The sequence below is a fragment of the Mus caroli genome, chromosome 10 (genome assembly GCF_900094665.2).
Source record: "Mus caroli chromosome 10, CAROLI_EIJ_v1.1, whole genome shotgun sequence".
NCBI classification, from domain to species: domain Eukaryota; kingdom Metazoa; phylum Chordata; class Mammalia; order Rodentia; family Muridae; genus Mus; species Mus caroli.
Genome location: NC_034579.1, coordinates 109,278,647 through 109,292,951, shown reverse-complemented (window position 1 = coordinate 109,292,951; position 14,305 = coordinate 109,278,647). Strand labels below are relative to the sequence as shown.

The 14,305-nt window shown below is 37.6% G+C and overlaps 1 protein-coding gene across 11 annotated transcripts in view; it reads left to right on the top strand.

Annotated features, from left to right (window-relative positions):
• Positions 1-14,053, top strand: part of Cnot2 (CCR4-NOT transcription complex subunit 2) — a 93,831-nt gene extending 79,778 nt beyond the window's left edge. For all 11 annotated transcript variants that reach the window (XM_021174170.2, XM_029482814.1, XM_021174171.2 and 8 more), the window contains 8 exons: positions 424-548; positions 1,467-1,587; positions 1,683-1,839; positions 4,831-4,892; positions 4,980-5,029; positions 6,022-6,122; positions 7,380-7,524; positions 12,933-14,053. In XM_021174170.2, the coding sequence (XP_021029829.1) occupies positions 424-548; positions 1,467-1,587; positions 1,683-1,839; positions 4,831-4,892; positions 4,980-5,029; positions 6,022-6,122; positions 7,380-7,524; positions 12,933-13,019 (848 nt within the window). In that variant the 3' untranslated portion in view covers positions 13,020-14,053. The remainder of the gene's footprint in view (positions 1-423; positions 549-1,466; positions 1,588-1,682; positions 1,840-4,830; positions 4,893-4,979; positions 5,030-6,021; positions 6,123-7,379; positions 7,525-12,932) is intronic.
• Positions 14,054-14,305: the final 252 nt, after the last annotated feature.

The following is a 14,305-nucleotide window of genomic DNA, read 5'->3' as shown; positions in this document are numbered from 1 at the left end:
CTGTAAGTCACTTTTAAGTAGAATACTGACATGTTCTTTTACATTTTATTATATTCATTTTCATTTGACAGCTAACTGGTGTTTATGGCATCTAGTCAGATATTTAAAGCTAGCCTGTAAGCCGGCATTTTGAATATTATTACCAATATCAAATATTATTTTAAGCACCTATATAACATTAGATTGGAATTTCAGGATTACCACTTGTTTTTCTTGTATTGCTTTATATGTTGCTTCTTTTCAGCAGTAAATCAAAATTTCATTCTTTATCATTATCCTGCATATTAATTTTTGAGTTGCCAGTTCATATGCTTTTTTAAAAAAGCTTTTGGTATATTGTGATGAGCAAAGTTAGTTCTTATATAGTTTATAAGACAATATCATAGATTCAATTACATTTTCTGGATTCTTTTCATTACATAGTTGGAATGGTAACAAAACCTGCAAATGAGCAATCCCAAGACTTCTCAATACACAACGAAGATTTTCCAGCATTACCTGGTTCCAGCTATAAAGATCCAACGTCAAGTAATGACGACAGCAAATCTGTAAGTAGCTGAGCACCATGTGTGTGAGTGGAGTAGTTTTCTCCCTGTAGACTTGCCTGACACTAATAGTTACTAGACGCTGCTACACAACGGTATGAGCACCGTAATCATCTAACTTCTGAAAAATGTAGAAAGCTTTATAACTTAGAAGATAGCATTTTTTTTCCTATTTCATGTAGGTTTGCAAATTTCTGTTGAACTTGTGAGTTAATTTAGACTTTTATTGTAGTCCCTGTCAGCTGGACCCCATGACGTTTGGTTATATAGACTTCTAAGGAGCTCTGTTTTTCTTGAGTAAGTTTTCTCCTTGAAGAATCTCTATGCACATTTTAATACCTGTGTTGATTCAGCGACCTCAGCTTCTGATTTAAAGTGTGTTTATTCCTTCCAACATTCAAGACAGAGAGCTGGTTTTTTGTTTGTTTGTTTGTTTGTTTGTTTGTTTTTTGTTTTTCTGTATGTTTGATGGGCTTAAAGAAGATTGTTGGGTAAGGATGGAAATAAGTGTAAGTTTTGAAAGGTCATATATTCCTAGTTTACCTTTGAGGTTTCTTTGGTAATATTTTTAGTACTGTAATATGTAATTACTCTTTTTATATAGAAGTGTGCATCAACAAAGCATAAAACCCCAAGAAAGACAGATATTTTTCATATTTTACCCCCTGTGATCTATGACAGATTTTAAAAAAAAACAAAAAAGAAAAGACTAATTTTCTCAAGATCTTGCCCTTTAAATACTCATTTCAGACACAGAATTTATTTGTATTCCATGAGGCAGTTATGGGAGACGATTCTCAAGTAGGAAACAGATAATTGCTACTAATTTAGATATAATAGTGGATGGCTAGCAAGGGGGTGATGAATTTAAACGTTGATATTCAGCACATCTAATGTCATGCTTTTCTTTTTTCGTGCTAGAATTTGAGTACATCGGGGAAGACGACTTCAAGTACAGATGGACCCAAATTCCCTGGAGATAAAAGTTCAACAACACAAAACAATAATCAGCAGAAAAAGGGGATCCAGGTGTTACCTGATGGTGGGACTCCATAAATATGTCAGAGATATTTGAAAGTACAGTTTTCTCTACTTTCCTTAATATAAAGTAAAAATAACTGTGTTTTTCTTAACCAGGTCGAGTTACTAACATTCCTCAAGGGATGGTGACGGACCAATTTGGAATGATTGGCCTGTTAACATTTATCAGGGCAGCAGAGACAGACCCAGGAATGGTACATCTTGCTTTAGGAAGTGACTTAACAACATTAGGCCTCAATCTGAACTCACCTGAGTAAGTTTTTCCTTCCATGTTTGTACATATCTTCTAGTATGTAATAGATTCTCGTACTGTTAACTTTTTCTCTTGCAGACAGAGTAACCCAGGCAGGCATTATAGGTGTTATCCTGTATCCTGTGCCACCCCAGAGAGCCTCAGACTTGTAGCTAATCTCATCATCAGCCTGCATACTCCTGGGCCGTTCTTTCTAGCTAGCCCATAGATCACTGAGAAATACCAAGGATCCATCTGCAAGGCATTTGGGTTGGTCCCCAAGCCACATCTTTATCCAGCCCATTGATCTTGTCATTATTCTGAACTAAGTTTACCTTGTTGCTTGCTTTTTAACTATCACTGTTTCCCATGCCTCTCTTGTGGCTGTGACTTCTGTATCATTTGATTCTATTGCGACTTCTCATTCTCTAGCTCTCTGTCTTCCTCGGTGTTCTTATCTCCTCCTCTTTGATGAGCTCACATCCTTCTCACCATTAAATTTTATGATGAATCATAATTGCTCACTTAGGCAAGCTTGACTGTCTGCCCTTCTCACTTCTCATCATTCCTTCATCTTAAGAGTCTGTACCCATCTGTTTGTTTCATTCTTGACCATCTTCTGGTTGGACTACAGAAAAGTATAATTTCACTCTCTGGTCCTGCTGCACACTGATGCTCAGGAACTTAAACTTGAGTCCAAAATTTTGCAGGCATACTTCTTTTGTTTTGTTTTGTTTTTGTTTGTTTGTTTGTTTTTGAGACAGGGTTTCTCTGTATAGCCCTGACTATCCTGGAACTCACTTTGTAGACCAGGCTGGTCTGTAACTCAGAAATCTGCCTGCCTCCGCCTCCCAAGTGCTGGGCTGGGATTAAAGGCGTGCACCGCCACCACCAGGCGCAGGCATACTTCTACCTGATGACATAATCCTTTCAGAACCTTTTGTTTGCTTTTGGATGTGTTTGGGTTGGTTGGTTGGTTGGTTGGTTTTTTTGCTGCTGTTATCCTATGTGACTGTTTTGCATTTTATCAAGCCAGTAATAGCATTTCCTCCTGTCTGTAGCTCTAATAATGACCTGGCTACTATTTCTACTTTACAAAGACAGGTGTAAGCAAATAGAAGAGGGCATTAACCTGGTCCTGCCTCCAAATCTAATGGCCTGCCACCATTCTAAATCTGACATGACCTTGCCAAAATCTTTGGTCCATGCTTCCTACTAAAACTTCATAAAAACTCATGAGTGCAAGTCTTAACTTTTTCTCCTTTCCCTGGTTCTGGCATCCAAACCAGTGTTGTACCCAGTAAGCAAATGCTGTGCCCCTGAGCTACACCCTCAGCCCGCCCCCCAGGACTGTGGAAATGGTCTTGGCTGGTAGTGTAGTGTAGTCCAGGGTGGCTCCTTAAAGCACTCCTGCTTCTGTGTGAGTGATGATGTTATTGCCACATACATGCCATGATTTCCTTCCAACTTATAGCATTTCTGTTTTCACATTTCTCGTGTCAAATACAGAGAAACTTATTTTTCTATTTGTATCGAAGTTACATTATCTTGATCAACCTCCTTTGAGTTATCTTCATTTTTAATTCTTTTTTTTTTTTTTTTTGAAGCAAACCATCTCAAATGAACCATCTTAATTTTTCTAACTTGTGTTCTTTCATTCTATTAAATCCATTTTTGCTAGGAATCTGTTCCCACGATTCCATTAAACTTTCTGCATCATCCCCACTTTCTCTTGGTGCTCCTTCCTCACTTGACTCTGAAGATACCATTCTTACCTGGTAACGTTGGCTCGTCCCTGGATTGTCGTCTTGATGCTCTTATCTAGACTTGTGCTCTTAAGGACCACATAGATCGAAAATTCCAAACGCCTACTTCCATTGCAGACTTTTTTCTTGAACTTGAGATTTTAGATGCCATTATTAGCTAAATATCTCTTTTAAGATTTGGGTTAAACCTACAGCATGTCTATGCTTTGTTGGTCTGCATTAATACTTCCAGAAGCGACATCATCCTTAGTCTGTCCTTTTCTGTCGGATGCAGTCCTTTCAGTAGATAGAGAATGCAATCGTAGTCTCGTTCAGTCGCTGGCAGCCTGGCTGGTTGCCTGACTATTCTGCGAGCGCATCACCGCAGGGAGTCTTGGTTTGCTTCTTGCTCTTTCTGTATGGTTTTGTGTAGCACTCAAGATAATTCTTTCTCTGCTCAGCCCCAAGTACAGATTTCTTGCTCTGATTTAAACCTCCCTGAGTAGCAGCCGTGCAGTGTTCACATCATCCTGCCTTTCTTCTGACTCCACCTTGGAAGCGTTTCCCTGCCTTCCTCCGCCTCTCATGTCACGCTGTCTCTGCCTCAGTTGTTCTGATGTTTTCCTTGACTAGTGCAGTGTTCTACTAGCTATTGACCTGTGATTATCGCTCTTATATCCTTGCATATTTGTTTACATCTATCTAAGCTTGTCAAATCGGACTTAAACTGATCACCCTATTTAATTATATAACCAATATTATTCATTTGTTATGCTAATTATCTGCCAGTGTCCAATTAGCCATACACTTAGACAGAAAGTAAGTGTTCCAATATCAGCAGTCTTCGTTTTGATCACTTAACTTATTCAGAGCATAGAATAGGCACTCACAACATGTGTTCAGTGATATGAAATCTGGCTCCTCATCGTTGCGGCTTTGAGTGAGGTGGACATGGAAAGTACTATAACTGGAGAGTAGTGTAGAAATGAACTTAGAGCATTGTTAGTTACAGCTAATTTAAAGTAGACTATTTCCATTTTGTACCTAAGTATATTCTGACTTGCTGTGCTTTGCGCTCTGTTGGGAGCACTAGAGGAAGCGCTCCTGGGTTACTTTTCTGCTATAAAGTTGCAGTAAATTCAAGAGAGGAACCAAAAAGGATGCTTATTTTTTATTTGAATTCTTTTTTCCCCATTTTCCTGAAATTAAGTTAGAAATACAGTTTTCTACTTTGTTCTTTAAAGTGGCTTTTTTTTTACTTGTTCAGAAATCTCTATCCCAAATTTGCATCACCCTGGGCTTCTTCACCTTGTCGGCCTCAAGACATAGGTAGGAGAATCTATTTGTGCTCACAATTGTTTAAAAGGTATTTCCTAAGTATCAGTTAGTAACACCTTTGTTTGTTTTATTGTGCAGACTTCCATGTCCCATCAGAATACTTAACAAACATTCACATTAGGGATAAGGTGAGTGAGTACACCTTTCTATTCTTAGGCATCGATTTTAGCTACTCTCTTGGTACCACTCTCGGTTCAGACGGCATGCTAATCTACTAGCAGTCTTAGGCGTATGTGTCTGTATACCATTCACATAAGGATAGCAATGTTATTTCTATTTTAATTAATATGCTGTAGGTCTTTTTAAAATCAATGTTAGGAACGATAAAATATTTCTTGTAATTAATAATTGTAGCCATAGTGAATGGAAATCCACTAACTTGGAAAATTTGGTGATTCTCCTCCTGACATTTTATGCCCTTACTCATAAGAGATGTTATTCACATAAAATGTTTTTAATGGGAGAACCCACAAACACCTTTTTGACGTTATTCGACATTTTTCCACTGTATGTGCCGCACCAGTACTGTAGACCTGAGGCCTTTTCTTAGGCCAGTGTGAAAAATACCGGAGAACTCCATGCATTCACAACGGCCAGCAGAGTAGGGTAACAAACACACTGGGAGGGAGCTGCACTCACTGAGGCAGGAATGCAGAAAAGCCAAGTGACTGATTGGGCAGCAGCTCAGATAGGCCCTGTGTTTAGTTAGGTAGATGCTTCAGGTGCTTGTGTGAACATGAGAACTAAGACCATCACACTTATCCTAGGTGTAGAGTTTTGTAGGCTGTATTCTACCTTGTAGGAGGAAATGTGAAAAGATTATCTTTTAGGCATTCATTTAAACAAAATCTGAGTACTGTCTATGATTTTTATGCTTAGTCCTATGTGATGCGCTAGAACGAGATGCTCTGTGAACAACCACTGTGCATGCAGCTTCAGCTTTAGACCCGTGGAGCTGGGACTCCGTGGGTTCCACAGCACATAGCCTTGTTTATTTGTTAGTTGTCTCTGCTAAATGAAGGATTTCACTTTATCCTTCCAATTTTTATTTTAGTGGTAACAGTTATTTTCTGAAATTTTTACATTTGTTTTACAACTGAGCATAATTTGTCTGTTGTAGCTGGCTGCAATCAAACTTGGCCGATATGGAGAAGACCTCCTCTTCTATCTGTATTACATGAACGGCGGGGATGTATTACAACTCTTAGCTGCGGTAGAACTGTATGTTCAACATATCCGATCGCTTTCTCCTCTAGCATATCTTGGATTTTCTGAAAGTTTTTAAATAATGATGGTTATGGGTTGTGTTTTTTAAATTGAAGATTGTCCATTCCGTGAAATTTCAGTTGTTAGCAGGGATGTTGTTGGCTAGGAGCCCTAGACCTTAGCTTTATTCCTGGGTCATCACAACAACAAAGTAGTACAAAGAAAAGAATTTGAATTACCTTCATTTTTAGTAAAATGAATTTTGTTTATTTTGAGAGCATATTTCAGCTTTATAATCTTTGTAGTATAAAAAGAATTTTAAACTTGATGTCAGCTATCTGAAGTGACATGCATGGTAAGTTGAGTGTTTTGAATGGTTGTGGTTCTTGTAGAACCAGAGTTTTATGCAGACTAGACACAGAATCTCATTATTTGATACACATCAGTGATTACTATGTACACAAGACCCTGCGTGTTTGTGCCTTTATGCCCATACTAAATTGTCAGTTTTTAAAATTTCTCACTTGAGAAAATTTACTTTATTTTTTCCCCACTTCCCTCTCACTTTTGTGAAATGAGGTTAACACCTATATCTTTTAATCTAGTTATAATAAATAAATGTATCAACTGCCTCCTCCATCTGTAATGGATTTTTTTTGTCGTGTCATCTATGTCTGAACCACTGAACTGTTTGCAGGGAAGCATGTGTTTACATGGAGGTTCATCATGGTGGACATTGTCCCTTTGGATGTTGTTGCCCCAGTTTATAAGTGCTGTGTATCACATGCCTGGCTTCTGGTGCTATCCTCTTAGATTCTGGCAATTTATTATTTAAATTTAGAAATTAAACTTTACAAAATGGGTATTCTATTATCATAGCTATAAAATTGTGAATTTAGTCAATTCAAATGGGTGTTTTACTTAATAACTTTGTTAGTAATGAAAATCAGTGGATTGATGTTTTATTGTGTACTTCAATTTCTATTCCATATATTGTATCTTTGTTTGGTCTGCTCAAGTTTTATTATATATATCTTCTAAATGCTCATATACTTTTTAAAGTATTATATCTACATAAAGTAGATTCAACTTTAATGTGTATTAAAGAATATGCTTTTGGTACAAAAGAAATGATCTTGCTGTCTATAAATAAGGTTATATTTAATAGCAAAGCCAGATGCAGAAGCCTCCAGACATATATTTTATATATAATTTTTTTGATTTTGTGTGTGTCACGGGAGAAATTAATTATTTCTTTTTTAAAAATTGAAGCTTTAACCGTGATTGGAGATACCATAAGGAGGAGCGGGTATGGATCACCAGGGCACCAGGCATGGAGCCAACAATGAAAACCAACACGTACGAGCGGGGGACCTACTACTTCTTTGACTGTCTCAACTGGAGGAAAGTAGCTAAGGTATAGTTTCCCATGTGCAAAGTATGGGCATAGACTTAAAGAATGTCATGGGCTTTCTAGTATGTAAGAGTATGTCTGATGCATAGCATGTCAGATTCTTGCCAACCCTCCGGAGTTTCCAAAACCAGCTCATCTCACTAATAGCAAAGTTATTAAATTTCGTAAAGATTTCTATGACTTAGGCTAATAATATTAATAATATTAATAATTATTAATAATTATTTAATTAGTCAATTTAAATGGGTGTTTTACTTAATAACTTTGTTAGTAATAAAAATCAGTGGATTGTTTTATTATGTACTTCAATTTCTGTTATTCCATATATTGTATCTTTGTTTGGTCTGCTCAAGTTTTATTATATATATCTTCTAAATGTTCATATACCTTTTAAAGTATTATATCTACATAAAGTAGATTCTACTTTATTAATTATTAATAATATCATTATTGGAAATATTTTATGAATGCCAAATTATAATCTCACCCAGTCACGTATTTTCAAATTATATATTTTTTACATGGGGTGAATTTTTTTAAAGCAGAAAGGGCGCTGACTGTTTGCAGATCATTCCGTGCAGGAGAGTTGCAGAGGCTCACTGTCGGCCATTCCTGTGTGTCAGCATTGAAGGGGAAATGGACTGGAGGGAAGGTTAATTATTTGGTTGCATTTTGGTTTGTAACTTTGCTTTTTTTATAAAATCACCTTGTCAAAGAAAATCCTCCCCCCTTTGAATTGTGTAGATTTCTTTGTCAATAAATACTCTACATTTGAGAATAGTAGCTGATGCTTTTCTCAGTGAGTCTGAGGGTAAATATGACCTATATTTAGTTTCAGAGAATTCCAACTCCATTTCTCTGAGTGATTGTTAGTATTACAAAAGTGTGAGGCAGCTTTTAAGTAAATTTCAACAGAAGAAAAGTATTTCTAACAAATTTCAAAACAGATTTGGGCAGCACATTTGTTGTTGCTCTGGGGTTATCTTTTCAGTGTGCTGAGTTGAAAGGATGTTTACAGTTTGAGAAGACAGTATGAAGTGTTACCAGATAGAACCCATGGGGAAGGCTGACCTTCTGGGAGTTCTTAGAAAGCTTAAAGACAGGGAAAAAGATGAGCCCAATAGAAAATACAGAAGAGGGTGAAAATTGGTTTGGTTTTTGGTTTAGGTTTCTCAATGGTAAATGTGACTGGTGCTCAGTCTTTAGGCTGTATCTGCATTTCTGCAGTTAGAATTATTGGAAATGTCTTAGTTTCAATGAGTGTATTCTTCAGTTACCACTTTAAATATCTTGTTTGTGAATGAGTGTGATCAGTGGTGATGTGGGCTGTGTCTGTAAGACACTAAGACAAGTGGAGACTGTTCCCAGTGTGTCCTGGGTGCCTTCGCAGTCACTCACATTGTCTGAGAAGTGGACGACTAAGAGACGCTACTGAGGAGATTATTGAAATCAGCATCGTTTTACCCTAAAACCTTCAGCTCTAGGTAGTCTAGTACTTATTTTCAGAATTTCAGTTAATAGTGTAGCTGGGCTTAGTGTTGCATGAATGTAATGCTATGACAGTTGAGAGTCAGGCAGATCTCTGTTCTAGGCTGCTCGGGGCTATATAGTAAGACCCCATCTCAAAAAAATTAGCAATAATAATAACATAAGTAAAATTTTGACATTTTATTTGCTCATTCTCTTAAAGTGACCCTAAATAATTAGCAAGATGTGGTAGCCTCTGTAATTTGCTTATATATAGGTTACATATATAATTACTACATTTTCAGGTGATGGAGCCTTCTTATCTACATATAGCTTTCTCAGAGATTTCAAATTGTAGGCTTCTTTTGGCTTACCTTAAGCTGGCAGATATTATAGGATTTCTAGTGCATAATATATTTTATGCTTGATGTAGGTGATTATTTTCATTAATTTTACTGGTACACATCAGTACATGCCCTAATAAACTATATATGCATTTCTTCACATATTTCTAGTAACTGTCTTCAACATAATTTGTTGCTTCCTAAAATTTAAGTATGAACTTAATGTAGTTAGGAGAAAACTGATATTTTCTGAACTTAGAATCAAGGGTAGCATTAGTTTTATAAATGCTAAGCTTTGAGTCCAGTGTATAAAGTCAGTTCTACTTAGTAACTTTGTGAGAAAGAAAAAAAAGTGGATTTTTTTTTTCAATTAATTAATTTATTTTATGTGCATTGGTGTTTTGCCTGCTTGTATGTTTGTGTGAGGGGGTTGGATTCCTTGGAACAGGAGTTACAGGCAGTTGTGAGCCGCCATGTGTGTGCTGAGGACTGAGCCCGAGTTCTGTGGAAGAGCAGCCAGTACTCTTAACCACTGAGCCTCATTTGCTAAATAGGAAAACTGAGTCATGAAAACATTGCTGTTCATGTATCTAGAACTCTTCTTAAGCTTTTAAAATTCATTATCCTGTAACAAAATTTTCCACTAAGAACATGTATGTTCAAGGACCCTATAACAATACATAGTGTTAAAATATTCCTTGAAAAATTAAGTGTTCTGTTTCTGAAGTCCACAAAGAAAATGTCTTAGAGGCACCATGATCATGGCAACTCTTAGAAAAGAAAACATTTCATTGTGGACTGGCTTACAGTTCAGAGTGAGTCCATTATTATGAGAGGGAACATGGCAGGAGGCAGGCAGATAAGATACTGGAGAAGGAGCTGAGAGTCCTATATTTGATACTTGGGCAGCAGGAAGAAGGAGGGACTGGGCCTAGCAAGGGCTTTTGAAACCTTATTGCCCACCAGCAGTGACACACTTCCTCCAATAAGGGCACACTCCTCATCCTTCTCGTCCTATCAGACAGCTGCACTCCTGGTAACTGAGCATTCAGATATATGGACCTGTGCAGGCTGTTCTCACTCAAGCCCCCAGAAGCCTTGCTTGTATTAACTCACGAGTGCTAAGGGCCACTTAAGGGTAAGCGTTAGATGTGATAGACAAGGCAATTTCTTTCTGCATTCTGTCCATAGTATGTGTGTATGTCACTGACATGTAAAAGACATGTCATTGACATGTAAAAGATGCTATAGATAATCAAGTTAGAGAGCAAAGAGGTAACAATGACGGAAGACTTTAAGAATAAAAATATATGGAAGACAGAAGACAAAAAAATTACCAATGTATCAGACAAGATTTGACCTATATAATTTCTTAATATCTCTTGAATATTTTAACTATTAAAGTATTTATGCTCCCTAGATTTAAACTAGTCTTTTTTTAAAAAATACTATGTATGGGGAAACATTAACATTGATGGGGTTAATTGGTGTAGGTACTAATAAAGCAGTGTAGCTTGCCAGTGTGGATAAAATGTGACCTACAGTTTATCATTGGTTAAAATTGCACGTAAGCTTTTTATAGCTTGTATATTATAGAAGCCAATATGCATTTTCATTTCAAAGAATGGTTTAACTGGAAGATTTTTTTGTTAACTGTAAATGTGGATATTCAACTTTAGCCACTAGTTGGGAGGGACAAGGGCTTATGGGGAGCCAAGGACAGCAGCTCTTGTGTTTGCTCCTCCTTGCTGGTAAGCAAGTAGCCCTTGTGCCTTTCTCAGCCATAGGACACAGACTTCTTTTAAAGAATGATGTCACCACAGAGTACCTTATTAACCCTTTTGAAGGCACATAATATTTTCAGAGTTAATTTGGAGAAGGTATAATGAAGTAAATTTGTTTTGAGTCTTGTATTAAAAGTATTAAAACGTCATAAAACCATCACATGTTATATTAAGACAGACCCTTTTGAGTTTAGATCCTAGTCTTCGGTGTGTCTTACGGGGGAAAAGGGGGGGATTTAAATACCTACTTCTCAAGATACATTAAAAAAATGGATAAACTATAGCTTTTTCTTTAGTTTTCTTCATACGAGGCTGGCAAGTTATATGTCTCATTGTTATTGTGATGTCTCTGATTTCAAATACTTGATTTGGTGTCCAAAAGCTTGATCACTATGGCCTAAGCTTTCATTTTAACTATGTAAAACTTCATTTAATTTAATAATAGAAACAACCATTATTTAATCTTCAGTAGCTAGTGTATGTTCAGGGTTAAAAACTTGAGTGAGATTTCAGAATAGCTTGTGCTAGTTAGATTTGGGTCACAGAATGAGTAATTTCAGAGCATTTCCTTTCTGTGGTTACAGAGGTATTGGTTTTGTTTTTAAGTATATATACACTTATATTTGCATCTCTAGTGGTGATCGTGAAAACTTACATTCCTAAATCTTAAAACTTGAAGCAAGGTGCTGGCACAAAGCTCTAACAGGAAGTATTCAGGAGGCTGGAGTGGGTGGAGTTATGAGTTTGGAGCCAGCTTGGGTTATGTAGGGAGTTTCAAAGCCAGGCTAAACTCCCCAGCACAATTTTGTCTTAAGAGTGGGGAGGGGCAGCAAGATGGCTCTGTGGTCCAGATGCTCGCCAACAAGCCAGAGGCCTGAGCCAAGCTCTGAGAGGAAAGTGGAAAACCACGGTGCTCTCTGCCTGCAAATAAGCCTACAAATAAGCAGCTACAGTACAGACAAAACCAGCTTGAAAACAGTTTGATTAAGATCACTAATCCACTTAGCTTTCAGATAGCTAGACACCAAAACCACTCTCTGGCTTTAAATGACTGTTAAGTTATCAGCCGTCTGTGAGATGGGAGTGCCTGAGATGTGTGTGTCTCAGCTCTTTGTTTCCCTGAGATTTTAGTGAAGTTAAAGTATAGCCTTGCCTCATTTTAAACATAAACAAAACGTCGGTCGTTCCTTATTTGGTTTTGCTTTTGTGCTTTATTGGAATGCTTTATTTTAAACATCCTGTAATCTTCAGACTTTTCATTAGAGCTGTAATAATTTCACTTTTTATTTCTAAGTAAAATTTGCACAGAATTTTTGTGAATACACATTTCTGAGTTACTGACCCTCCATTCAGTCGTCTATACTGTGTACCCACCAGATAGTAGGCAAAGGGCACTGCTTTTTTCTAGACTGGTTATTTAAAAGGGGAAAGAGCTAGTGTGTGTGTGTGTGTGTGTGTGTCTCTGTTTTCTCTTAGGTGGACTCGTTTTAATTATTCATATAGAAAACATATCTTGACCAAAGGGTAGGGAGGAATCCTTAAAAGAGACACTTAGACTAGTGAGATGCCACAGAGAGAAAGGCTATTGCCAAGGAGACTAATGACCTACCCAAGTTTGATTCCCAGAACATGTGTGGTAGAAGTCCTATACCTTGCAGATTGTCCTCTGGCCCTCACACATGCACTGTGTTTGCACACGCACCTATGTGTGTCTGTCTGTCTGTCTGTCTGTCTTCACATACACACTCACAGTAAATGTTTTTTAAAAGAGCACTATGAAGTAATTTAAATTCTCAATTTTGATGTTCTTTTGTAGGAGTTCCATCTGGAATATGACAAATTAGAAGAGCGGCCTCACCTGCCATCCACCTTCAACTACAACCCTGCTCAGCAAGCCTTCTAAAAAGACTTCCCTTTTCTTGGGGTATGGCTGTCTCAGCACAATACTCGACATAACTGCAGAACTGATGTGGCTCAGGCACCCTGGTTTTAATCCCTTGAGGATCTGGCAATTGGCTTACGTAAAGGGTCACCATTTGAGGTCCTGCCTTACCAATTATGTGCTGCCCAACAACTAAATTTGTAATTTGTTTTCTCTAGTTTGAGCAGGGTCTGAATTTTTTCATTTATTTTCTTTTTGCCAGCAGACAGACTTGGGTCTATAAAGACAAGCAAGTACACTGACAGAAATTACCATTTAGTTTCTTAAATGTAAAAAAAGAAAACCCACAAAAGACTCAACAAAATTAGACCACAAAATTTGCATTGTTCATTGTAGCACTATTGGTAATAAAAGAACAGATGTTTGTGCATTTTTATGTGAAGATCCTTCTCGTATTTCATTTGGAAAGATGAGCAAGGTCTGCTTCTTTCATTTTATTCCCCTTGTGTTTCTGAAAGGCGGTTTGGCCAGGCTTACTGCAGGCGTCCGACTGTAGAGATCGCCACAGTCTCTGGGCTCCAGGGCTGGGCTGTAACTGAGCTTCATCTTTCCAGAATGAGCAAAACACTGTCCAGTCTTTGTTACGATTTTGTAATAAATGTGTACATTTTTTTTAAATTTTGGACATCACATGAATAAAGGTATGTATGTACGAATGTGTATATATTATATATATGACATCTATTTTGGAAAATGTTTGCCCTGCTGTACCTCATTTTTAGGAGGTGTGCATGGATGCAATATATGAAAATGGGACATTCTGGAACTGCTGGTCAGGGGACTTTGTCGCCCTGTGCACTAAAGGGCCAGATTTTCAGCAGCCAAGGACATCCATACCCAAGTGAATGTGATGGGGCTTCAAGACGTGAACTGAGACAATTCACTCTGGCTGTTTGAACAGCAGCGTTTCATAGGAAGAGAAAAAGATCAATCTTGTATTTTCTGACCACATAAAGGCTTCTTCTCTTTGTAATAAAGTAGAAAAGCTCTCCTCACTGCAGTGTTGGCTTTGATTTGAAATTGTCACATTTCTTCCTCTACATGAAAAACACAGAGAAAACCTCAGGTTTTACAGATACTAAATGGTGTGACTTGATGTCAGTCGTCCTCTTCTTTTCTGCTGTCGGCAGATCTGTTGATGGGGCCACACTGGGCCCGTTACTTAGGAGGTGCCCTCAGCATTAGCTGAGGGGAGCATTGGGTAGGTTGGAGCTACATTGCAAGTTAGCACCCGACCAGGGTGGGAC